This window comes from Haliotis cracherodii, unplaced genomic scaffold (assembly GCF_022045235.1).
Source record: "Haliotis cracherodii isolate W230 unplaced genomic scaffold, xgHalCrac1.p SCAF_4, whole genome shotgun sequence".
NCBI lineage: Eukaryota > Metazoa > Mollusca > Gastropoda > Lepetellida > Haliotidae > Haliotis > Haliotis cracherodii.
Genome location: NW_027266297.1, coordinates 9,772,663 through 9,799,197, shown reverse-complemented (window position 1 = coordinate 9,799,197; position 26,535 = coordinate 9,772,663). Strand labels below are relative to the sequence as shown.

At 39.1% G+C, this 26,535-nt stretch overlaps 1 protein-coding gene across 1 annotated transcript in view; it reads left to right on the top strand.

The window, feature by feature from the left end:
• The first annotated feature begins 3,314 nt into the window (after positions 1 to 3,314).
• LOC139478510 (uncharacterized) overlaps positions 3,315 to 26,535 on the top strand; it is a 46,979-nt gene continuing 23,758 nt past the window's right edge. The window contains exons 1-4 of the mRNA XM_071261000.1: positions 3,315 to 3,369; positions 10,421 to 10,447; positions 13,846 to 14,061; positions 17,868 to 18,095. Coding sequence (XP_071117101.1) covers positions 3,315 to 3,369; positions 10,421 to 10,447; positions 13,846 to 14,061; positions 17,868 to 18,095 — 526 coding nt within the window. The remainder of the gene's footprint in view (positions 3,370 to 10,420; positions 10,448 to 13,845; positions 14,062 to 17,867; positions 18,096 to 26,535) is intronic.

Sequence of the window (26,535 nt, the reverse complement as noted above, 5' to 3'; positions counted from 1 at the left end):
GAAGTCTGGGACTGATACAGAAGCCTTGGGCTGATACAGAAGTCTGGGACTGATACAGAAGCCTTGGGCTGATACAGACGTCTGGGAATGATACAGAAGCCTTGGGCTGATACAGACGCCTGGGACTGATACAGAAGCTTTGGGCTGATACAGAAGTCTGGGACTGATACAGAAGCCATGGGCTGATACAGAAGTCTGGGACTGATACAGAAGCCTTGGGCTGATACAGACGTCTGGGACTGATACAGAAGCCTTGGGCTGATACAGAAGTCCGGGGCTGATACAGAAGTCTGGGACTGATACAGAAGTATTGGGCTGATATTAGGGTCTAGGAATGATATGGGAGTCTTAGGTTGATATTGTAAAAAGTGACAAAAAATTACCCATAATTATCACTTCATTGTTACATGAAAGTAACGCTGGTAAATACACGTGTTCTTTTCATCAGAAACACTTGTGTTCAAGCTACTACATTAATATTATTTCTGAATACAGCATGTATGTTTTGCATCGACTGTAATCGTACGCATCTTCCTTGATACATCTTCCTACACTGAAACTGTAGCATACCGGACGCTTGGTTTTATCGCAAAAACAAATATACTTAAGCAGCATTTAGAACTCGCAGCAAACCTATATTATTTCTGACAAATGATAATGACATGATACATTTAGTTTTAACATTTTGATAGCGTAGCTGACACCGTGTAGAATTGCCAGCAGTAGTTATAACATCGACCGTGTCTAGTTGTGTACAGAACAGACAGGCAATGCGCTTGTAATAATCACATCATGAGTGACATTGCGATACATCCAGCACATCAAGACATATCACGGCTCCCTGTAAATATTTAAATCCGGTTCAAGCATAAACTATCAGCGATGGTCCCGATATCACACTGTCACTCAGCCGACACATTTTAACCAGTCTATCCTCATCTTTCCTCGAAATATGACATTCTCGGAATACTGGCGATCAATTCAATTCACGAATTGCACCAAACATATCTTAATACATGAAGTGGCCGTTCTTCTGGATATTGCTCGGAACGGTTGTTTACCGTTACTGTTTTTGAACTTATAAAGAACCAGAAAAAATTCTTACAGCTTTGTTTTCAAAGCCATTTCAGTTCCCTGTTGCAATACGTGTACCACAACTCGAATTGTCAGGCTTCTATCCATTTTTGTTTATCGGACATTTAATCATAAACTTGCACCTTCACATCCGTGCACCTGCCCACGTACATATTCCATGCTGCTTGTGTTTCAGTAACATGTCTTGTATAACCGTATGAATTATTTATTTTGTCTTAATATGAACAGTTATGGATTGAAAGATTGAGTGACTGGGTTGGGTTTAACACCGCTTTTAACAGTATTTTCCATTTATAAGCGTGTCAGCTTAATGTGGGAGGAAAGCCCGAAGTGATGCAGGTCTCCTACGTTTAACGCTTCGGTAAAACCCACGAGCACCGGTATGGTGTTGACAAACCTAGAAACATAATCGGGGCGAACCGGGATTCGAACCCACAATCATAGATTTCTGGTGTGCCCAAGGGACGCAACTCTACACAGCGAAGCGCACCGCCTCGGACGAGTGGGCCACCCGTGCCCCATAGATTTGAGGATTGTTTTCTGTGAGCGAAAGGTTGAGTTATATAAAATGTTAAAATACACTTGCCTATCTAATATCATTAACATGTAATTACTTCATCTTGACACATTAAGGCTGACCGCATGTGGTAAAACTTGAATCAAGACTGAAGAGTAAATATCTTGTGCCTCCCTTACCGTAGCTGAATGACACGAAGTGGGGATCCATTTCTTTTAAATCGCATGTGTGGTATCATCCTATTGTTTACACAACCCATTATTTTCCTATAAAGGACAGTTCATTGTCAATAAGCTATGCCCTGGTCATCTTGAAACCACATGTCATTTAATGCTTTGACTTCAATCTTAGAGAAAATTATATCTACATCGACGCGAACCCGCATCGTATGATGGAGGTCGTGCACTCGGCGACAGCGATATATACACTGTGTGAAATAACTAAATTAAATAATTGTTATAAATATTTTATAATATCATGAGGCTAAAAAAGTAATATGTATTGTGTGGTTATAAAACAATGTTACCTAAAACAATATTCATGTTAAAAGTGATGTGATAACACTTTATGAGAAATGTAAAACAACAACCTAAAAAAACACATGTGTCCTTGTCCCGGGCTCTACATGTCATTTTCTCAAAACGTGCTCGCGATTTATAAAATACTTGTTGAGGGCCCCACGAAATTGTAAACCATGTACTGATCAACTTGCGACAGAGCGCGTGTGTCAGCAGCATTTGATACATTTCACGCGCAGCACACAAGAGCGACTCACAAAGTATGAATACAAACTACAAACAGTTGTCATTTATGTTTTGTTTAAGATAATCATGTCTAAAATTGGAGCCATTTGTCGTAACTGTCGGCTCGTGAGAATCCTCTTGTGTTTTCCTTTACGGTGACGGTGGATATACCTTCTGTTCAGTATACAGTGCATGACATTGTCATATTTCCGTACTTCCTCTCAACCTCTTTTCATTTTTAGTTTATGCACAAATTGTTCATCATTAATTTTTTTTCCAAACGTGTTTAAAACAAATACGTGAATGTTATTATCACAATGTAAATAATAGTCTGGACTAGCCAAACCAGTGGTTGACATCATGAGCAACAGTCAGTCACACAACACGTTGTAAACATCGGATGCCCATTTACTGATTTTATATAAACTACGAGAACCCTTGGATATAATCTGCAACGTAATCGATTAAATAATAAGCAGCTAGCAACAGGTCGACATCCTGACATACTACGGGAGACAATGTCACAACATCAAAGTAGAAGGAACATACATCGTTGTACTCATGCGAGGCTGACACATGACTTCACCTGGTTATGGGGAAGTGCACTCGATGAAGTCTTTTCCCTGGGGAATGTATGCATGTTTGACGTGTTACGAGCCATGCATTACATTATATGTAAATATGTGTGTTGCCATGCCTGATCTACTTCCTTCATACAGACAAACCCAAACAGCAACTATCCTTTTTAAAACGCTATTTTTGTTCATTTTACTGAGCATGTCGTTTCGGCTATTTGGGCACATCAAATGTCAATAGATAGTTTGTGTGTCATGTGAGACCCATGGTGTCATAAATATCAGTCACATTCGTTCAACAGAATTCACTTCTTGGTGGTTCACAATGAACAGATCTAAATAGAAACGTAATATACTTCCTGGTTTGTGCGCCAGAGTGTCAGAATGGCGGTGTGGGCCAGGGTTGTGTTTTGGGTGGCCAGTCTGAGTCTCGCAGCAGGTAAGTTCATTCGTTACCTACATGAGATTGATCACAGGATATTTGAGTATCATTGTACATTAATGAGTTCTATTTTTACACAATCGTTGAGACACGTGTACCGAATGGTATATCAGACAACATTGTCATTGTTGAACTGGTACCTGAAATCACCTTGTGTCATATATTAGGAAAATTATACCAGCGAATTCTCTCAATATACTCAAATGTCGCCAAATAGACAATTGACAAAAGTGTATAATTTGTTTACTGTTACAATATAATCATATCATACATGGTAATGAAGTATGCAATGGTGGAATGTCATCCTAATATGCTTTACGTGCCTCCGTGGTCTAGTGGTAGAGCGTCCGCCCGGAGAGCGAAAGATCCGAGGTTCGATCCCCGGCCGCGTCATACCAAAAGATGTTCAAAGATGGCACTTGTTGCTACCCTGTCTTGCGATCGGCATTAAGGGGCTAAAACAAAGACTGGTCGGTTCGTAGTCAGTATAGTGTGTCTGAGTGGGATATTCGTGTTAAACTGCGGCATAGTATATAAGTGGGATAGCACTGTTAATCGGCATCAGCCCGGATGATTGCCAGCACCAACCCCCACTCACAGGTGCATGCACGTCGTTATATAAGTACAATAATCTGGCGCGCGAGGCTAAACCCTATTACCCCTCCCCTATATGACATCCAAGCATGTACATTCATTGTATCACTAACGCGATCACTGTGGCCTGACGGGAGCACTGTAGCCGAGATACACACACATTTAGACCCTGTCATCACTAGTTTAACACAAATCTAGCCTTTAATGTTTCCTCGCGTCGATAGTGGGAAAGGTTGACTGGCCGCGTCTCGCCACCCGATATAACTTCCTGAATGACTGTCACGGTTGAATCAACAGGCTTGTTATTGTGTGGATACCAGTCGTGATACTAATTCTCGGATTGCCGTCACGCGTGGATACGTCTGTGCGTAGAAAGGGCAAGTTGAAATGCATATTTTGTGTGACAAAAGTCACTTCACAGAACAGGTCACAGGGTTTCAACTGGGTATAGATTACCAACTGATCATTCGTGAACTGCTTTGTATCAGGTTTGTAATGGAGACACGCTGACCTGTAAAGATCAATGTGTCTCTATCACAAAGTCTTCAAACTGGAAAAAACAAGTTTGCCGCTTGTATTATTCAAGTGCAAACGACACAACTGACATTCCGAATTGTATATAGATTACGTTATATCAGGGGAGGATCCATGATTCGGATAGTGGGGTATATGGGTGCGTGGTGTGCACCCAAAAGCTTAAAAAAAATCACAAACACTGTATGTTAACTTTTATTTTATTTACTTTATCAACATGGCAATGCATACTAAATGTCAAAATGTCATCAAATGTTAAACAAAATGTGTGTGGCCAACACTCCCCCGACACCTGCCCCCCAAAACTGCCGCGTTATACCCTGAATCCAACACTGTTATATTGTTATACTATACATGGGAGAAATATATTGGAACAGCTTCAAGTGTTGTTAACTATTTATGAAGCAATGTAATTCAGATAAGAAGGGCACAGGACTTTGGTGTCTGATGCATAGTCACAATTTGCATGTTTGTTGGGAAGGAAAACTATGTACAATAAACAAAAGATACCGTTTGCCGTAAACATGCCCACGTTCAACACACCCTAAGAAAATATGTTATCAATAAACAAACGAGCCATTGCCTTAAGTAAACTTAAAGCAAGACCTGACTGTTTATTCTGTCCCTTGTAACAGCCATTGTACACACATAAACTAACTCATATGTATTCGGATTTTGTTCAAACATACTTCAGTGTTTAATTTGTTGAGGAGCTGTATCACACCCCTTCACACACGTGTGTGTAAACCTGACAAAGCGGGACATCGTTATGCAGTTCAGTAGGACAGAGTCGCTTCAGGGCCCATGACAGATTAATGCACTTCAGCGAGAGACTATGGAAGGGACATTGTCGCGGCGTCGTCCTTATAAGAACAATCAAACAGTTGCAAAATTAAACAAAGCGCGACAATGCGTCATTATGACCATGTGTCGCATTGTCGCATGGTCGCATTGTAGCGCTTTGAGTAACCTTTTTTTATTTTTACCAAAGGTCGACAATGCGAGATCGCGACTTTTGTTCAGGTTAAAATATATCGCGTTGTCGCATTGTCGAATTGTCGCCACATCTAAAATGCGCCACACCGCGACATTGCGACAAAGCCTGATATTACTGATGTTGCATTGTTACATGGTCGCCCTTTTTGATTATTGGTGCGCATGGGTACTAAGTGAATTAATCTACGCACACGAAGACATGGTTTTACTCTTTTTGTCTATACCCCAGTTGTCTTTTGTTAGCTCCAGTTGTTCTGAAACCAAACTCGCAAGGGCCCTGGAGCTGCTTTTCTAATAATCAAAACAGTTCTTTCATTGTTGCTTTAGACGTTATTTCATACATCCTTATTGTCGGTGACGGGTTTTTTCTATACACGAAACGAATTTCACAGCAAGAAAAAAACTCTTTGCATTTCTATTAAATTTAATTCCGGTATCCGTCAACTTATCAAATCCATGAGGGCTCACGGATATGCGTTAACTTCAGAAACATATGATCGTTAGTTCGAATTCCCGGTTCGCCATGATTATTTATGTTGCTTGTTTTGTACCTACCTCACTTCCGGCTTTCCTCCCGCATCTGGCTGACACTCAGTGACATCGTAAAAACTGTTCAGACAAAGTTAAACAATACTCAATCACACACTCACTCATTCATGACATTCTTTTGGACGAAACGACGCCTAAAGAGCTTAGTATTCATCACTGAAACGAACTGTAGCCCAATCCTGGTCTGTTGTGACATGTCGGGTCAGTGAGATTCGAATGCTTGCCCTCCGTGACCGGAGACCAACCTTGACAGAGACGATTATACACGAAGTAGAGACGTTAACGCCACTGGCGTCTTGCAGGTCATTTCTTATTGTGCTGGCAGTCACGAAGCTTTGAGGCCTTCTCGCTGTCTATCACCTGCATGCTGCTTTGATAGCAGATCCAAACATCGCGCCGTTTTCATGCCCTGCTTTTCTGACTCTGACTGACATCAAAGACATCACAACATGACGATGTGTTCATCCAGTTTCAAGCATGGGCAAACGTGCATTTACTTGTTGCAGTCCCCTGTGGCAAATGTTGTTGTGCTCTCTGATAATGATGTGCAACGATTCTGTCATGGTACAAGAGCAGAGGGGTACGATTCTGTCATGGTACAAGAGTACGATTCCGACTATATTATGAATATGTGTTTATGAATCACTATCAAATAGTGATGATTGCGGGTGTTCGTAAAAAATGAGCGTATCCTACCCTACCGGTGGCACCCGTCACAAATTTGCTGAACAATATCAAAGTTGGAATAATACATTTCTGAAAATGAATCACAAGTATTTTAAGTGAAAGCAATGAACCCCAAGCACACCGACGTTGTTTGTAGCGGCGTATCTATATTGTGTTACAGTGGCTGTCTGTGTGTATTCAATGATACCCAGCCCCCATTATCACCTATGCCTTCACTGATAACTGAGCCAAATCATGCTAAGTGGTAACTTGACATGGATCCAGTTGCGATATCCACATATTGAGCACGGGTGGCCCTGACTATTACTCTTTGTCAGTCAGCACCATACCCGTGATCGGGCATCGTAGGTCCTGGGTTCTCATCCTAGATTCGCCCCAATTATGATCAATGGTTTGTCAACACCCTGTCCTTGTTGGGTTATGGACTTTTCTTCCTCATCAAACTGACAGGCCGTGAACTACTGTGAACTACTGTTCAAAGCGATGTTAACCGATCCACACCTGTATTATATACAGAACCATACCAACAAAGAGAGACGGGAGGCCAGAATACAATACATAAAACATACCGGTTCCATCTATCTTCTATGCATTCTATTAGGTTTAGAAAAAGGATAGATTAGTTCAGGACACAATTGTATTTAAAATGGTGGAAGATGGTTTCAACATCGGTGCAGTGATGGTATGAAACCATCATTCAACAGGACTCAAGAAGTCACCTTATGGAATGACTAATTCGAAAAAAGAACTCGTGCACCGAATCAAATGGTGATAATATTCGTTTCTATCTGTCTCGAGGGGCGGTCGGGTAGTCTTGTGGTTAAAGAGTTCGCTCGTCACGCCGAAGACCCGGGTTCGATTCCCATTATGGGTACAATGTGTGAAGCCCATTTCTGGTGTCCCCCGCCGTGATATTGCTGGAATATTGCTAAAAGCGGCGTTAAACCATACTAACTCATCTTCTCTTTCTCGATAATTGAAAAAGACAAACCACTTTCCATAGTCATAAGAAATATCTCGTCCATTTTACGATTCTAAATATATCATAAACGTTTGTCGCGTAACTTTGACTCTCTGAAGTTGTCATCAAATGATTCCTACAAAAAATATATAATCATAGCATGAAATATTTTGTAAGTATTTTTTATGGTCTTTCGTGGATAACATTGATAAAGAAACTTATTAAGAATGTTTATTCTAATCTTGATTGCTTGTTTGAGCTTGTGCTGTGGACGTACACTGTAAAGGCGGTTAACATACAGCAGCAAGTGTGTGCTGTGTACTTTTGCTCAACATCCCTGTGCCATCTATTATATCATAATGTTTAAAGTCACGTGGATATGTTTGTGCCATGTGATGTCATTATAATTACCTCCAATAAACAACATTATGGCTGAACATCCTCCAAAAGTAGTCAACTAATGTTCAACATCCAATAGTTTTCAACCGATAGTACAGGAACGAAAGCAGTTAAATCATCGTTGAATAGCCAAAACGCAACGCATTACTTTTCAAGTGAATAAAATTAAAAAACATCACTTCGGAATTGTTAACAAGTGAAATAAAATAAACAAGAAACAATTAAGCATTTTACTCTTGAAGGCCAAAGACACAACTGTTGTATCAGGCAGATTAACTTTCGAATCTTTCTTCTCCGATGCCGATGCTGACGTTGATTGGACAGCCATGTCTACAATTCCACCCGTTAAGTCTTCCGTTGTAGCAGGTACTGTTGCCCTCGATACCAGATAGAATTTTTGGTAACGGACGTGGCACCTTTCAAGGACTTCCCACGGATGACACTGTTCAGGAGGCCCCCATCTCTGCGGAGGTTCTCTGCAATTTAGTGTAAATAAGTCTATTTTCAATATTCTGTTTCTGGATTTGTGACATAGAGATACAGCTAATCAAGAACAAGACAACTATGCATATTATTATGAAGATGGAGGTTTAAGGATGATAGATATTGAATGTTTTATCAATGCTCTCAAACTATCTTCATTAAAAAAGTATATAAAAAGGTATGAAGATTCTATAACAATCTTCCCTCTAAAACATCTTTTCAAACTGGGTTCTAATGCTGTAGAATGTTTATCTAAACATGACAGCCCTTTTTGGAGAAATGTATTGTCTGCTTGGAAGATATTTTACCAAAAAATTAGTTTGTATGAATATGATTTAGACCACATTCTGAATCAACCACTCTGGCTGAACCATTTTTTTAAATCATCTTATATTATAAAAAAACTGGTTTAATCAAGGTGTTCAGAGTGTTAGAGACCTTTGCGACAACAACGGTTTTCTTAGTTTTGAAAATTTCAAACAAAATTATAAGATCCAGGGAATTTTTCTAGATATTCAAAAATTACTGAACAATATTCGTTCAAAGATGGCACTTGTTGCTACCCTGTCTTGCGATCGGCATTAAGGGGCTAAAACAAAGACTGGTCGGTTCGTAGTCAGTATAGTGTGTCTGAGTGGGATATTCGTGTTAAACTGCGGCATGGTATATAAGTGGGATAGCACTATTAATCGGCATCAGCCCGGATGATTGCCAGCACCAACCCCCACTCACAGGTGCATGCACGTCGTTATATAAGTACAATAATCTGGCGCGCGAGGCTAAACCCTATTATCCCTCCCCCATATGACATCCAAGCATGTACATTCATTGTATCACTAACGCGACCATTGTGGCCTGACGGGAGCACTGTAGCCGAGATACACACACATTTAGACCCTATCATCACTAGTTTAACACAAATCTAGCCTTTAATGTTTCCTCGCGTCGATAGTGGGAAAGGTTGACTGGCCGCGTCTCGCCGCCCGACATTACTTCCTGAATGACTGTCACGGTTGAATCAACAGGCTTGTTATTGTGTGGATCCCAGCCGTGTAGAATACTCGTACGCGGATTACCGTTACGCGTGAATACGTCTGTGCGTAGAAAGGGCAAGTTGAAATGTAAATTTTGTGTGACAAAAGTCACTTCACAGCAGTGTAATTCAGATAAGAAGGAAACAGGACTTTGGTGTCTGATGCATGGTCACAATTTGCATGTTTGTGGGGAAGGAAAGCTATGTACAATAAACAAAAGATACCGTTTGCCGTAAACATGCCCACGTTCAACACACCCTAAGAAAATATGTTATCAATAAACAAACGAGCCATTGCCTTAAGTAAACTTGAAGCAAAACCTGACTGTTTATTCTGTCCCTTGTAACAGCCATTGTACACACATAAACACACTCATATGTATTAGGATTTTGTTCAAACATACTTCAGTGTTTAATTTGTTGAGGAGCTGTATCACACCCCTTCACACACGTGTGTGTAAACCTGACAAAGCGGGACATCGTTATGCAGTTCAGTAGGACAGAGTCGCTTCAGGGCCCATGGCAGGTTAATGCACTTCAGCGGGAGACTATGGAAGGGACATTGTCGCGTCGTCGTCCTTATAAGAACAATCAAACAGTTGCAAAATTAAACAAAGCGCGACAATGCGTCATTATGGCCATGTGTCGCATGGTCGCATTGTAGCGCTTTGAATAATATTTTTTTTATTTTACCAAAGGTCGACAATGCGAGATCGCGACTTTTGTTCAGGTTAAAATATATCGCGTTGTCGCATTGTCGAATTGTCGCCCCATCTAAAATGCGCCACAACGCGACATTGCGACAAAGCAAGATATTGCTGATGTCGCATTGTTACATGGTCGCCCTTTTTGATTGATGGTGCGCATGGGTACTAAGTGAATTAAACTACGCACACGAAGACATGGTTTTAATCTGTTTGTCTATACCCCAGTTGTCTTTTGTTAGCTCCAGTTGTTCTGAAACCAAACTCGCAAGGGCCCTGGGGCTGCTTTTCTCATAATCAAAACAGTTCTTTCATTGTTGCTTTAGACGTTATTTCATACATCCTTATTGTCGGTGTCGTTTTTTTCTATACACGAAACGAATTTCATAGCAAGGGAAAACTTTTTGCATTTCTATTAGATTTAATACAGGTATCCGAAGGCTCATGCGTTAACTCCAGAAACATATGATCGTTAGTTCGAATTCCCGGTTCGCCCTGATTATTTATGTTGCTTGTTTTGTACCTACATCACTTCTGGCTTTCCTCCCGCATCTGGCTGACACTCAGTGACATCGTAAACACTGTTCAGGCAAAGATAAACATGCTCAATCACACACTCACTCACTCATGACATCACTGAAACCAACTGGAGCCCAGGCCTGATCTGTTGTGACATGTCGGGTCAGTGGCACGCGAATGCATGCCCTCCGAGACCGAGACGACAATAAGTGGAGACGTTAACGCCACTGACGTCTTGCAGGTCATTTCTTATTGTGGTGGCAGTCACGAAGCTGTGAGGCCTTCCCGCTGTCTGTCACCTGCATGCTGCTTTGATAGCGGATCCAAACATCGGGTATTGACTCCATGCCCTGCTGATCTGACTCTGACTGACATCAAAGATCACACCATGACGATGGGTTTATCAAGCATGGACAGACGTGCATTCACTTGTTGCAGTCCCCTGTGGCAAATGTTGTTGTGCTCTCTTATAATGATGTACAACGATTCTGTCATGGTACAAGAGCAGAGGGGATTGTACGATTCCGACTCTTAGTATATTATGAATATGTGTTTTTGAATCACTATCAAATAGTGATGATGGCGGGTGTTCGTAAAAAGATGAGCGTATCCTACCCCACCGGGGGCACCCGTCACAAATTTGCTAAACAACATCGAAGTTGGATATCGATTAATACATATCTGAAAATGAATCACAGTTATTTAAAGTGAAAGCAATGAACCCAAAACACACCGACGTTGTTTGTAGTGGCGTATATATATGTATATGTATATGTATATATATATTAGGTTACAGTGGCTGCCTGTGTATATTCAGTGATACCTAGCCTTTATTATCACCTACACCTTCACTGCTTACTGGACCCAGAGCATGCACATTGTTACATTCACATGGATGCAGTTAGGAAATCGATATCCACACTGCGAGCACGGGTTATAACTCTTTGTCAGTCAGCACCATACCCGTGATCGGGCATCGTAGGTCCTGGGTTCTCATCCCAGGTGCGCCCCAATTATGATCAATGGTTTGTCAACACCAGTCTTTGTTGGGTTACGGACTTTCCTTCCACATCAAACTGACAGGCCGTGAACTACTGTTAAAAGCGATGCTAAATCCATCTGCCAGTCTTGCCACCACGTAGAGAGTTAACCAAGCCTGTATTATATACAGAACCATACTAACAAAGAGAGATGGGGGACCAGAATACGATACATAAAACATACTGGTTCCATCCATTTTCTATGCATATACTGTTCTCCTCTGCAGAGACACTGCAACCAATGTTCCTGGTGCCCCAGGAACACTTCACCGACAATCATCGCTCTCCATAAGAGCATATACGGTGGTAACATATGACATACTAACAGCAAATACACAATAATGAACAACAAAATCGTCCCGCTATAAATCAAACTAATATATTTCACAACTAAATAAGCTCTATACATCCATGCAATTTGAACTTATACTTGTATCAGTTATATTACTGATATATAGAAATTATTGCTTTCAAATTAATATTGTTTCCATCCGTTCATATGATCTTCTACCTTTTAAATTTAAAAAATATATCTTGGACTGAATGTTAGTCTTCCTTCGCCCGCAAAAATTGATTACCGAATAACCTTGAAAAAAAATCATCACCTCTGTGCAGAACTTGGATAACGTGGACATCAGAGTATGTTTTCCTACAGCAGTCTTAGCACACCAAACATTGTCCTTCGTTTAGTGGAGGGGCGCAGTTAAAGTGCCTTGTATTTTCTTACCCTTCCTTGGCCTCTTCGTGATGCCTCAAAAAGTTCCGAATCACTGCCACCGAAATATACAACAGATTAATCATACTTCAATAAAAAAAATCGGATAATCTGCTTCTGCAAAAGAAAAAGTCATCATTAACAAGTTTCACCTTATCTTTTGAATGATTCGTTCACAGCGACAAATGCACGTGCATCTCCATTACATAAAATTGACTTTCTGCACAGTATTCACATACAGCTAGTAGAATACATCGTAGAAGTGGGATCATCTTTAATGAAACTGACACAATATACATTGGTGACATTTTTTATGTTTACTACAATCATTTCACCCTCAGTCAAGTTTGGTTTCCGTCATGACCATTCAAAGATCCATACAAGACATTACTGCCTCAACCCAAGGTCAACTTAAGGAATATTTCCTTTTTTCATTATTATATACGATCGGGCACATTATATCCACCGATCCACCCGTATCCACTTATCATTTGCAGTGGGTAGTTGATTTTGATACACTATATTTCGCAAAAGAAGTATAGTCGAGTATCCTAAGTTTGTATAGAGATGATGTCAAATCTTATCAATTCGTGTAAAATTCAGTGTCAAAAGGCACTTACAGTCATTACGCTAAATAAATGTTTTAAGCAGCTCCAACACACCCAAATATATGTTTTGTGTATATAAATATTCATATATTTTATTGAAACATAGAAAACAATCTATTTCAAAAAGTATCATCAGAGTACCATAACAGATATTTCCTAGTTCTTAAGAACTAATTAATGTGTCTGCATCAATCTCTAACTTCCATCAGAACTTTCATTGGAACAATTCTAAATACATATACACTTTTTAATTGCTATTTTGACATCAGAATAACACCTTCTTTGTTTATCGTGCTTTCTTTGGTTTAACGCAAGTGTTTCATGTCACGTCAGCTATATGTTGGGGGAAAGCCCCCCCCCCTGCGGAGAGCGGAAGACCCAGAGTTAGATCCCCGGCCGCGTCATACAAAAGACATTACTTGTTGTTACCCTGTGTGACGCTCAGCATAAGGGGAAAAACAAGGACTGGTCGGCTTGCAGTCAGTGTACTGTCTGAGTGGAGTATTCATGTTAAACTGCGGCATGGTATCAGTCCGGACTAGTACAAGCAGCCACGCACGCACGCACGCACTATATAAGTACAATGATCTTGGACGCCACGTTAAACCCCATTTTAGTAAGTTTATATTTGAAAACATATCGGTTATACAGGTGTGAAAGAAAATGTCGCCGAGAACAAACCAGCATGGATGAGTACAACACGCCAATCTTCACAGTCTGCTGATAAAGCTGTAGACGGAGTGACTACTACAAACCACGAGAGGTACTCAATCCACACCAAGGCTGATGAATCTACCGCCTGGTGGAAGGTGGATCTGGAGACATACGTACAGGCAGCACGGGTTACAATCTACTTCAGGACAGACTGTAAGTGTATTACATGCTTTACATGATTGATATGCTGCTTCCTGAATACCACTGCACCTTACCAGGATGTTAACTGTGACCGTCATAGTATACGTTGATGTTGTTATAATATATACATGAAACTTGGTTGTACAATACTTGCATAATAGAAGCTTTGCTTACAAGATACTAGCTGACAGAAATCCTCAGTAGATTTACATAAGTTCACCTTAAACCCGAGTGGTGAGGGTATGTCATTATAGCAGTAATATAATAATAATATCCAATACTTATTAGACTTTTTATCGATTCATATTCAATCTTTGTTATCATTTAGTACTCCTTTTACGTGAAAAGATGAGATGTATGTCTTGAAAGTGTGTTAGTTTGAGAAAGAAGGACAAGGGCACCATGAAAATACGACCTGGAGTTTTGATATTGTTTTATCAGAATGATCTACACATGCGTCATTCACAAAAACACTGCCACAGCATTCTTTAAAGGCAGATATATATTTGATATATACATCGGCAACCAGTTAGTACATGTTGTGCAAAATATTGTCAACTCTCTCCATTTGACCACGCATTATAGTATGTCACTGTAGTATGTCACTGTAAGACAAAACTTTCCTTTAACGTGGCATTAAAGTAAAGTATTGCAATATATTTTCCCACAATTCAGTTTTTGCAAACAAGCACCTTCTTCTTCCTGTAATGTACCAGGAGGTGTGAGTTGTAGCAGTTCACTCGACTCGAAAGTTTGATAAGTCACTATTGCCAAATGCATCACTTCTGAAATGTTGTAATGTATTTTATGTATTTGGTAGCATTTCTGTGCAAAACATAAAGTTATCTGATTGGACCCTGGGATGCATTTTATCAACGCATCAAGTCTGGCTCAATGACAGTATGGTTAATGACCCGTTTGTGTACGGATGGCTTCTTTAAAAGTTTGATACAACAGCATGTAATGACACATTCATTAATGGAGGTTTTATGACAAGTTAATGTATCGTTAAGGTTTGATACAACCGGGTCCAGATGTTAATGTGTAACACATCATTACAACCTAAAACTTAATATCTGAATCAAGAGAGACGAGAAGCAGTGGCAACGTTGAATTGTAAAATGTAAAACGGAACGCGCCACTCGAGAGGATACATAACGTAACATTATTAAAATCGGACATGTTCTCATCTGATAATCACCAAAGCCAATTTCAATAGTGCCCCAGTTGATAAAGATGTAAGGTGTAATACAGCAGTTGTGTGTACATCGTGGTCAGTAATAGCACAGGCTAACAGTAAAAGTGGTAATAATTCACGTATCGTATTCTGTCAACGACTGTAATTGTCGACTTTGTCAAAAAATATATTATATCGCCATCCCTCCAGTAAACTGTAAAACGATGTTTGTAGCTTGTTTAGGATTTTAGATTACATGCAAATTGCTGTTGTCACCCAACTCACTCACTCACAAAAAGTAAAGCGCAGTAAAATCTATATTGTTGCGGGTCCTAAAAGGCAAAATAGCGGTGAAAATGGATCACTGAAAATTAGTGATGACACAAAGGGTAGAACATGATCCCGTAAGAGGTCGTCCCGGTTGCGTTCGCTATGTGTTCTCCCATGATTTACGATGCCACCCCATACCATTTCGCTTCTAACCCCCAGCCCCCACCCCCACCCCCACCCCCAAACTGACGACTTTGAATAACGCAAGCGTCGCTAAAATGTTCTGCACGCCTGTAGACCCCTGCGGGACCATCAGAGCTGTCCAGATGAAACCTGAACTGATTTGTGAACAGTATACTGCCCCAGATTTGTCTTTTGAACCTTAGATGTTATCTGCACGAAGCTGGGTTTGCCTGCGGTGATGTGGAATCACGATCTCAAAGATGAGGAGATGTCTTAATGGACAAATATCATGACCTATTATTAAATTTCATAAAAAATACATATTGCTATTGAACTTTTTATGAAGCACTTTTACTTTCCCCCGTTAGTATACACATTTAAAAAGGCTCATAATTACGGTACTGACTGTTTCATTTTGGAAGCCAGGTTTCGAAAAAATCACAGTTGATACAAAACAGATGGTGTGGCGCAATCGACCTATTATATTCATTACATATACTTGTATATCACGTGGTCACTTGTATATCATGATGTTTTTATTAATTACTAAAGGATTAACAGGCAAATTGTCAAACGTTCTACAGAGCATGTACTCATCAGTTAAGGCATGTCTCAAGACAGATAAAGGAATCACTGAATGTTTCAGAACTTCAGCTGGTGTAAGACAGGGCTTTGTACTCAGCCCTGTCCTATTAATATTTTTCATTAATGAACTTGTAACTGAAATGTATCATGAATGTGATTACGGAGTCTTTGTGTCACAAGATATAATTGATATAATGCTGTTACTATTTGCTGATGATATTGCTTTATTATCATTTTCAGTTAGTGGCCTCCAGAAACAGTTAAATGTTCTTCAGCTATATTGTGAGAAATTGGGCCTTGAAGTAAATTTTATAAAGACAAATGTTCAGAAAAGGTGGTATTTTAAATAAATTTGAAAAATGGACGTATTGTAATAAGACAGTCAATATTGTTTCATATTATAAATATTTAGGATTGACTGTATCTTCTCGATTAGCATGGTCAACAGCATGTAAGCAGTTGGCTCTGCAAGCATCTAAAGCCTTGATTCCTGTCTGTAGAGTTTTTAAAGAAAACAAATTTATATCTTTCCGAGTTGTTTCGGACATTTTTCACAGAAAATAGCACCGATTCTTCTGTATGGTTCAGAAATATGGGGATGTCATCATAATGATTCCATAGAAAACAATTCATGCCATGTACTTTAGACGTTTTTTAGTTGTCGGTAAATTTGCCTCTAGCAAAGCCATTCTAGGAGAAACTGGTTGTACCAGTCTTTTTGTTTTATCCCAGCTACGGGCAGTTAAATATTGGATAAAGCTACTTTGTATGAATTCAAATAGATTTCCTCTTCGTTGTTATAATATGTTAAAAGCCTTGGATGAAAAGGGTAAATATTGTTTATGGGTGTCTGATATCAGGAATATTCTTTGCATGTCTGGTTTTTCTCTTGCATGGATATTTCAAGATGTTGGAAATGATAAATTATTTATCTTCATTCTTAAGGAAAGATTACTTGATATATTTTCACAAGATTGGCACTGTCAAGTATCATCCTCAAGGTTTTTATGCCATTATACAAATATAAAATCATTTCTGATTCCTGAAAAATGTATCTGTACTTCAGGATAGAACTTTGAGGAGATCTTTGTGTAAATTACGTATATCATTACACAATTTTAATGTTAATAATCTCAGAAAGAAAAATGTACAAGATCAAGAAAGTAGTTTTTGCCATTATTGCAATGAAGGCTATATTGAGGATGAGTTTCATGTACTTCTCATTTGTAAATATTATCAGTTTCTTAGAAATAGATACCTGCCTATGATTTCAACTATGTACAAATATGAACAACTGATACAAAATTTGTTGAACTCCCGAAATGCTAATAAAATATCATCTCTGTCAATATTCCTGAAGAAGATTCTGGAAATTAGACGTTAATATTTGATGTAAACTTATTATTACCTACACGTGACTGTACAATGTTGATACAAAAAGCACTTTTGTACTAGAGGTCGTGCGGCCTAAAATATTGAATAAACTTCTGTCTGTCTGTCTGTCTGTCATATCACGAAGTTGTAAGCCCAGGCTGTTCAGGCATATCTATAATGTCGTGAATCAATAGAGATAGATATCATTTCAGCATTTCTTCCCTTTCAGACAAGGCACGACGCAATGGCCTTCAAATCTACACCTCTGGTACGAATTCATCGGACCCAAAAGAAGGAAGTCTATGTAACACAGTTACTGAAAGTCCTGACGGTACAGAAATCCCTGACGTACTGAATGTGACCTGTCCTGGAACGTGGCGCTACTTGACTGTCTACACTGAAACAAGTTATGATGGAAAGGGGGCTGTGCTAGACTTTGCTGAGGTAGAAGTGTGGAGTAAGTATCAACACAAATACAGATCATTTGCATGTTAATATGAATTGTTTTGTTCTCATGGTACTTTGTAGCGCATAAATATATTTGTCAATTTCAAAGTCGTGTTTTTGATACAAGATGAATCAGATCTTACCATTTGTATTTTTGAAGAAAGGTCACGTGTTACAGGAATAACACACACAAGTAACATTAGTAAAATCAGAAAAAAACAATGTCACTGCAACAACATCAGGAACAACGTAAAGTGAAAATCTTTTGAATTGTGAAATTTAACACCATGTCTTGGATCTTGAACTGCCAATGAAGTGTCAAATTTAAGTCACATTAAGAATAGACGACAACTCAGCGGCTTACTTGCAGCTGTTTAGTGCAATGAATGGTAGAGAGTGTCAGCAAGAGTGCAACTATAACACGACATCATGAACAAGCATGGGGTTCACGGTAACTATTTTGACCCGCATTGGAATAAAGGAAGGTGGTTAGCAGTTCACTATCGTCATGCCCTGTTGTTTCATACTCAAATATGTCCGCGTAACCAATTACTGATTGCCAGAATAATCCTGGCAGACGTTTTATGTGGCTGCATTTGTTTTATGTCAAATAAGGTTCACTGTGCCCTAAACAATTGAAGGACCCACCACGATGACGATTATTTGTCGTTTTCTGTCCAAATCTGGAATATGTTATCGTCTGACAAACAACTGATTTAGGTTAGATAAATGTAAATGTGTGAGTAATCTGGTTAATACCACGTTTAGCAATATTCAGCTATATTACGATTTTGGTTTCACACCATCTAAGACAGACCATGAAATCACGACTAGAATTTGGATCTGGCCTTCTGTTGTGATGTAATCACGAGTCTATATCACAAAGAAAACAGAGTGGAAAGCACGGATATAGATCAGGAGACCAAACGGATGTATACATGTGGACATATGAATGGAAATGGTCGCATATCAAACTAAATGCAGTTAGTTATTTGTTGCAGTCAATAAAGCCACGGACTTGTATAGTTCCTAACTGCTTGTTTAAAAAAGTGTTATTTTATGTGAAGTATTACTGCTTTTATTAATCAGTATGTGTTTGGCGCAAAGAGGATATTGAAAGATCTTTTCTGGAATAACATAACATGAAACCTATCCACCAGATGTTCAGCAAGCCGCTAGATTAACATAGACACTCTGAATATTCTTAAAAAACTTAATTGTCCTTTGATATATCATCGAAAGGAATATAGAAAGTTTGTCTGAAGAAATCTGTTGGCATGGGATGTTTTGGAAAGTTGTATTTCACAATTAGACAAACGCCTAGTCTCTGAAATCATATTATTTCGATAAAATTGAGCAACTATATTTAAATTGAAAAGGAGCCACAGTAACATGTAAATTTCTGAACCTGACGAAAATCTAGGCTTGCTTCATTTGGGGTTATAGCATTGGGGTTATGGTTCAGGGAGCGTGAGACAAAATACTTCACGGTCTGTATGAAAGACTAGCAAGCCGAGGGCTGCTTGCCGTCGTGATCTTGAGTGCTTAGCAAACTGAGCCATCTGAAACGGGACACCAGTTGCACCCATCAGATACAACTGACTCCTTATCTATCCAAACGTAAAATAAAAGGTGGTTGGTTGGTTAGTTTGTTGTTTAACGCCACACTCAGCAATATTCCAGCTATATGACGGCGGTCTGTAAATAATCGAGTCTGGACAAGACAATCCAGTGATTGATATCATGAGCATCGATCCACGCATCAACCAAGTCAGCGAACCTGACCACCCGATACTGTTAGTCGCCTTTTACGACAAGCATAGTCATAAAATAAAAAGAAACATGTCCGAAGTGTATGTTATTTTACCTCCAAACTTACCATTTAGATACGTTTTATCTTTTAATATAATCAATGTATCTCGTGTTCAAAAATGCGATGCTGGTGCAGTGTTTGTCGCCATTGTGTAGATTTTGTGGAGTCATTATGAATATCAATTACATGTATCGAAATATGAACCAGTCAAAGAGCTCAGCATTGAACCCATTTGAATGCCGTGTACGCATATACCGCTTAACTACTTATACACACTTCACAGAACATAGAAAGATTTTCATTGTACCTTATTATTCAACACCCTCCAACAATGAGGTATTAAACTTCTTATTTTATGACCAAAGTGATGGCATAAATCCTGCTGGGGAGTCATGCAGGAAGCATAGGTACTGTAAGTCCCCATGATCTCCAGTAAGGTGGTCTAACTTTTGTTATTAGTGGTCTATAGCCTTGTTTTAATTGATAGGACTTAATCTCTTATTGCTATATGTTTTAAAGGAAATTATGATCTTGTTTGTTTTATTAAAAAACTGTGATATAACTTACTATTTTACTGTCCTTTGTTGACAGATATTTTAGATTTAATACCTAGTTTTCATCGCTATATGGCTGAAATATTGCCGATGCGATGTAAAATTTAACTCACTCACTCACTCTTATTTCATGACATATATAGTTTGATTAATGAATTAATTAATAATCTGGTAACTTGCGTTGATAGTTTGTATGTAAGATAGTGCACATGTCTCAACCCTATGGACTCTTGACTTTTCATAATGGTTTACGTTCCGTCTCTGGTTACATACCCACACTAACAGATTGAAATGATTGGTTTTTTTCTTATTTCAGTTTAATTAATTCATACGTAAAATGTAAAAATTGACTTATCATCGTATCAGTCAAACCGGTTTATATCACTATCTGGTGTTACTCTTTTATTTGAATCAGTTATAATTTTAAAATGCAGAAAGATATACTGCATTAGACATTGATTTCCCATTATTTGAAATGGAATATTATGATATTTAGAGCATGATATAATGATTCGATTTGACGATGTGTGTGGTGGTAATGCACACTAGACAGTGCCCTCGTTTGTGTGTCCTTGTTCTATTCAGCCAACAGTCCAAACTTGCCTCTGGTACAGCTATTTATACCTCATTGTCCGATGTGAATAAATCGATGACAAATAAGGATCTCATGCTTATCGTCGATGCCAAGCTACATTATCGCGTATTCACTATGATCAAATTGACTAGTGTGTACATTACTTCAATGGACATGTACATGGTCACGCACTTAGTATTATCAAGTACTACAGTTCTACTATGAATTGAACTGTATCAGCGGTGACATTTGATATCAATTTTCCATCGATATCTTTCTTGGTTGGTCTATTCATGTTTTACAAAAGCAATTTTAGATATTTCACTGAATGATGTATATTGAATGTATACATGTGCATACAAATTGTATAATTTTACTACTATTACAATAGAAGCTGTATATTTGCCATCAGTTACTTGGGGGATTGCGTTTTGGCCCGCTGATATATTTTTAACGGAGAAACATTCATAATGAACAACACAGGAAAACGAATGACGGCTTATACCATACAATAACACGTTCAGTTTGGCCTTCGAGCTGTTGCCCCTTAGAAACCTTTTACATATAAACATTCACTTTTCATATTCATAATATTGTAAGATATCTTATCTGGTATTCAACTAAAAGTACAAGGCAAATTATTATTCACGTACAATTAACTGATCTCCGACTGTCATTTAGGAAGATTGACGTGATTACTTGTCTTGTAAACTTCTCCAGTCACGAATTTCATGTCTATGTTTGGGTTACACTGTGTAGAAGAGCAGACCAGTATTTAAAAAAGAGTTTACAATGTATGTAAGAGAAGGATTCCCCCGTCCAAACACCAGGGAAATGAAGGAATGTCTTGTATACTTGTACTTGTGTAAACATTTTCCTTAATTTTCAGCGTATGATGCTGCACATAAACGGTTCGATCATAAGTAATCATAGTTTGCTCTTAACATTAAAAAAAATAATTGCTATGGTCAAGATTGTGCAAGATATGATATCAGCTACCATTCAGCAATACGACACACAGTTCGTGTCACTCTTGGCCACCTTTATCATTCGAACGTCAATGTCCTGGCCTTCCAGATCTCCGGATCTGAACCTGATAGAGCATCTGTGGGATGAACTCGGTAGACGTGTATATTAACGTCACAATAAGGCACAGGCACTTGCACAACTGGCCAACGTGTTGCTTGGAAGATGGATAATTCCACCGGACAGAATCCATAGGCTTATTCAGTCTGTACCGAGGGGGTGTAGATGAGTGATAACAGCACACGATGGTCACCAGGATTTATCGAAACGACCCCGTCCTGGGCGAACGTGTCCTGTGACTCGACAATCAGTATTACCATTATGTCTATAGAACATGTGACTAACACCAGGCTAACTTTCCTCCTTGTGTCATTTGCACATTTAATTGAATATTTTGAAAGTTAGCTTGTGTATTTCTATTTTCGGAGAGTGTATGTTCCACAGTATTTATAAAAATGCAAAAGTCCACTATTTATTATACACTTTACTTGAAATGAGTTAATGGATTACTTGAGAAAAAAATAAAAAATGTTAAGACTTTTAGTTATATTAGATAATGTACCTTTTATTGTAAATAATAATAGCAATGATAATGATATTGATAATAATAATAATAGTAGTTAGGTTTTTGCTTAGCAAAGAGGAAGGTTATCAACCTTGATCTCTTCAGTATAGATCCCCTCACTCACCTCCTTTGCATTGATGACCTTGAACTTTTTGCCAAAGTTGGCTCCACACAAAGAAACACAGATATCGGCATGCCCTTTGGACTCGATAAATGCAACATTCTTCGTCTGAAACGTGGCAAGGTGGAAGAGGCGAGGATCAGTCAGTTTACTTGGGGTGGTTTTTTTACCATCTCGTGGAAGGTCTGGCCACCGTTAGCATCAATCAAAGCTCTGCATCGGCATCTGATTGACGTCAACAATGTCTATAGTTCTTGTTGTGGAATTCTGAAAGCAAGGCAGTCTCAAGTTCCCGGATGTTTTGAGGCTTAATTTGGCGTCGTCCCACAAAGGTTCAATTGGATGTATGTCTGGATGGTCAAGGCATAACATCCACGTGGTTTGCCTGCAGAAAGTCCCGTGTGATGTGTGCCGTGTGACTTGTTGCAATGTCACGCTGAAACGTCATGTCAGCGTTGGCGTTTGGGTAAAGGACAACATGCTCAGAAAGAATCTCGTTACTGTAGCGCATCGCATTTAGATTTCCACGATTAAGAACAAGAGCAGCGTGATGTCCCTGTGCAATTCCAGCCCAAACCATTACAGATCAAGCTCCTCCAAAACGATCTCTCCCAGCAACACAAGTGTCAGTATAACGTGCATTCCTCCTTCTGAACACCTGATGTCGACCGTCACTTCTGGAGAGTGAAAAACGGGAATCTTCACTGAAGTACACTCCTTGCTCAAGCTGTGCAAAAGCCCACTCTGCACATTGACGTCGATGACGTTGGGTAAGAACTGGCCCAACGTATGGCTCCCTGGCCCTCAGACCATGCTGTCGCTGCCGATTGTGGACAATTTGAGCACTGATTCTGTTGGTATGAGTTTCTGGAGTGGTCTGTGTTGTAACACAGTTGCTGGAAAAAAGCATTGCGTAAATGTGACGTCACAAAATAGCGGTCTTGAGTTGGTGTTGTTACACGTGAACGTCCACTTGTGGTTACTCCAGTTGCGTTGTAACGCTTCCTGGAACGTTGTACACATACGTCTTATATCTTCACATACGCACCAACTTAGCAGTCAGCAGTACGCATGCCTCAGTGCAACATTCCGATGGATGTCAGGAACATTATTGGGGATTCTTGACATTTTGTGTTCAAGGTAATCGTGTGAAAAAGAATGTGTTTACGGTGTTTTCTCGTGTGTCAATAGACGTCAATGATAACTAGTCATCCTACCATTCACGCATACGACATGCAACTTGTGCGACGCACGTTCGTTTTGTCTGTGTTTAGGAATGTGGTTGTAACGTTTGATAATGCTTAATTAACTGTGCTGGTTTGATACCCTTACACGCTTGTCTGATTTACCGCCTAAGTTATTGTAGACAAAAATACGAAATATAGTTCAATTCCTTTCTGGTTCAGTATATGAGATAGGTTTTTGAAAGTGCATTCGTCAATGGACGATAATAATACATTAATCGTATATCTAGCAGCATAGGTATAATATGTTATATGCTATATATTGGGCTCTAAAATCATCATATCTTTTACAGATCAAAATAAAATGATATTCATCTTCCATACAGTTCTCTTTACAAAAAAACAACACATATTCTATCTTCTCTCTTTTCTTTAGTAAACATTCCTGATTCAATTATTTTGCCATAGGAACTGTATCTAAACTGTGCCAATGCGTTTCTAAATTTATGGTTTGTTTGTTTGCTGTTTTGTGGTCGGATTGTACTCAGCAATATACCAGCTATATGACGGCGGTCTGTAAATAATCGAGCCTGGACCAGACAATCCAGTGATCACGCAATTGGGATCGATGATATGCTTCAACCAAGTCAGCGATCCTGACCACACGATCCCGTTAGTAGCCTCTTACGACAAGCATAGTCGCCTTTTTACGGCAAGCATGCTTTCGAAATTTATGACATGTAAGTCCTTGGATATAGTATTCGATGATAATGTTAAATTTATTAGTAATGAGTGATCATATTATTTTGTTCTATCAGCTAACGCCCCATGCAAACCGTTTGTTCTTCCTTTCTTTATTGTTTCTGTTGTTCTGTTCTGTTCTCTTTTGGTGTTTCTTCTAGTTTGCCAATCCTTGACACAACATCATCTAAGCCGCATGATGTCAACATTTGAATTCAAATCTTCCAAATCTGACCTGAGTGCCTTTAAGAAGTCATTCATACTCATGGTCTCAGTTCTCAATTCCATGACGTTTAATTTCACAGATTTAATTTTGTCGAGCAACTCTCGCAGCATCGTAAACTTTTCAGAAGTGTGACCAACAGGGCCAGGAATAGTTTCAACATCGCCACAGATACCACAGATACATCTTCGAAAGTCGTTGTTTACCTTTTCAAAGTTGTCAGACATCTGCATGTATATCCTTACGCGGTGGCTTAAAATTGCAGCAGACCTGGCAGAAGCTACTTACAGAAGCAATACTTACAGAAGAATGAGTACAGTGCTCACCATTCTGTACTTCAGTTATGTCGCGTCCGACCAAATCTTTGATGGCGTGTACGATCCAACATGACGCCTTGACTTTACACAAGGCTCTCTGAATTTTCCTATTCTGCGCTATCAATAGTTTGATAAAATTCCCTTTTGCTAGCTCATATATTGAAGAACATTTACCAGAGCACCGACACCTGTGCCTCAATCCACAAATAGGAAGCACCTTACAATATATGTTTAAAAAAAAACTGATGACAAAATATCGGAGAATTTTAAAATCTAATGGAGCCGCAACGAAAACAAAATCTCCTCAAACGGCTCCGTTCGTGTGCAGTGGAAAGATTAGAAGCATTATTTCTTACAGGTTCAGAGGAGTAGGGGTATTGACGACGTATACCCTCACTCACTCACCCGGATATATAGCAGGTTAACGTCACTGATCATGGTATAAATTCAAAGAAAACTGACATCATGGAAATAAGTATTTTTGGACACATGTAACTAAACTGGATATACAAAAGTCTTTATCTGATTTGGAGTTAATTTCTTCTTATGTCATTACCACAATATGCCAAGCAATAAACATGAAACTTGGGCATATATCTCAGGAAAATATTTTCATATTATGAATCAAATTGTCAAGATTTTCATCATTGCAAAACATCTGGACCTATGAATGACGTAAATATAAGCATATATTCCAATAATCTTTTAAACATTTGGATAGAGATTCATGTGAATAGCTGACGGATCATCCCAAAAGAATCTAGAAACCCCAAAGCATTCTTGTACAGTAAAAAGCAATATTTTGTAATATACTTGGAAAATAGTGTGTTTGTTTTGGAGATATCTTTCCGTCTTTCATACCAGAAATGTAATGATGCGGAAAAGGGCATGCATCATGGGTGAGGAATTCAAAAAGCTTGTCATCACCACATCTTGAGGGTCAGAGTCACTAATGCGTATCATGATCTTAAGTTAGTCAGAAGCATTGTGTTTATGTCCCGCTACGGGAGACAGGTATTTCCTTAACCTGGGAAAGGAAGTCATTACACTGAAAATGAATTTCCTTTACCCAGTCTATTTACAAGAGATATGTGATGATTCAATAAGCATGGCAATCCCCGCTGTTTTAAGCATTTCTTCTTGAAAAGTGACACTGAGATACTCAAGGATTGTCTTCATGTGTTATTTTTGAATTGCTAACCAATTGTGCACCTTTGCGTTGAGATGTCTGACTCAATATGTTTAGGGAGGGATGTACGTGTATGTAATCTAAGCCGAAGTCAAAGTGTTGGCATTTATAGGCATTTCGGAAACAATGGTGATGTGTCTGCT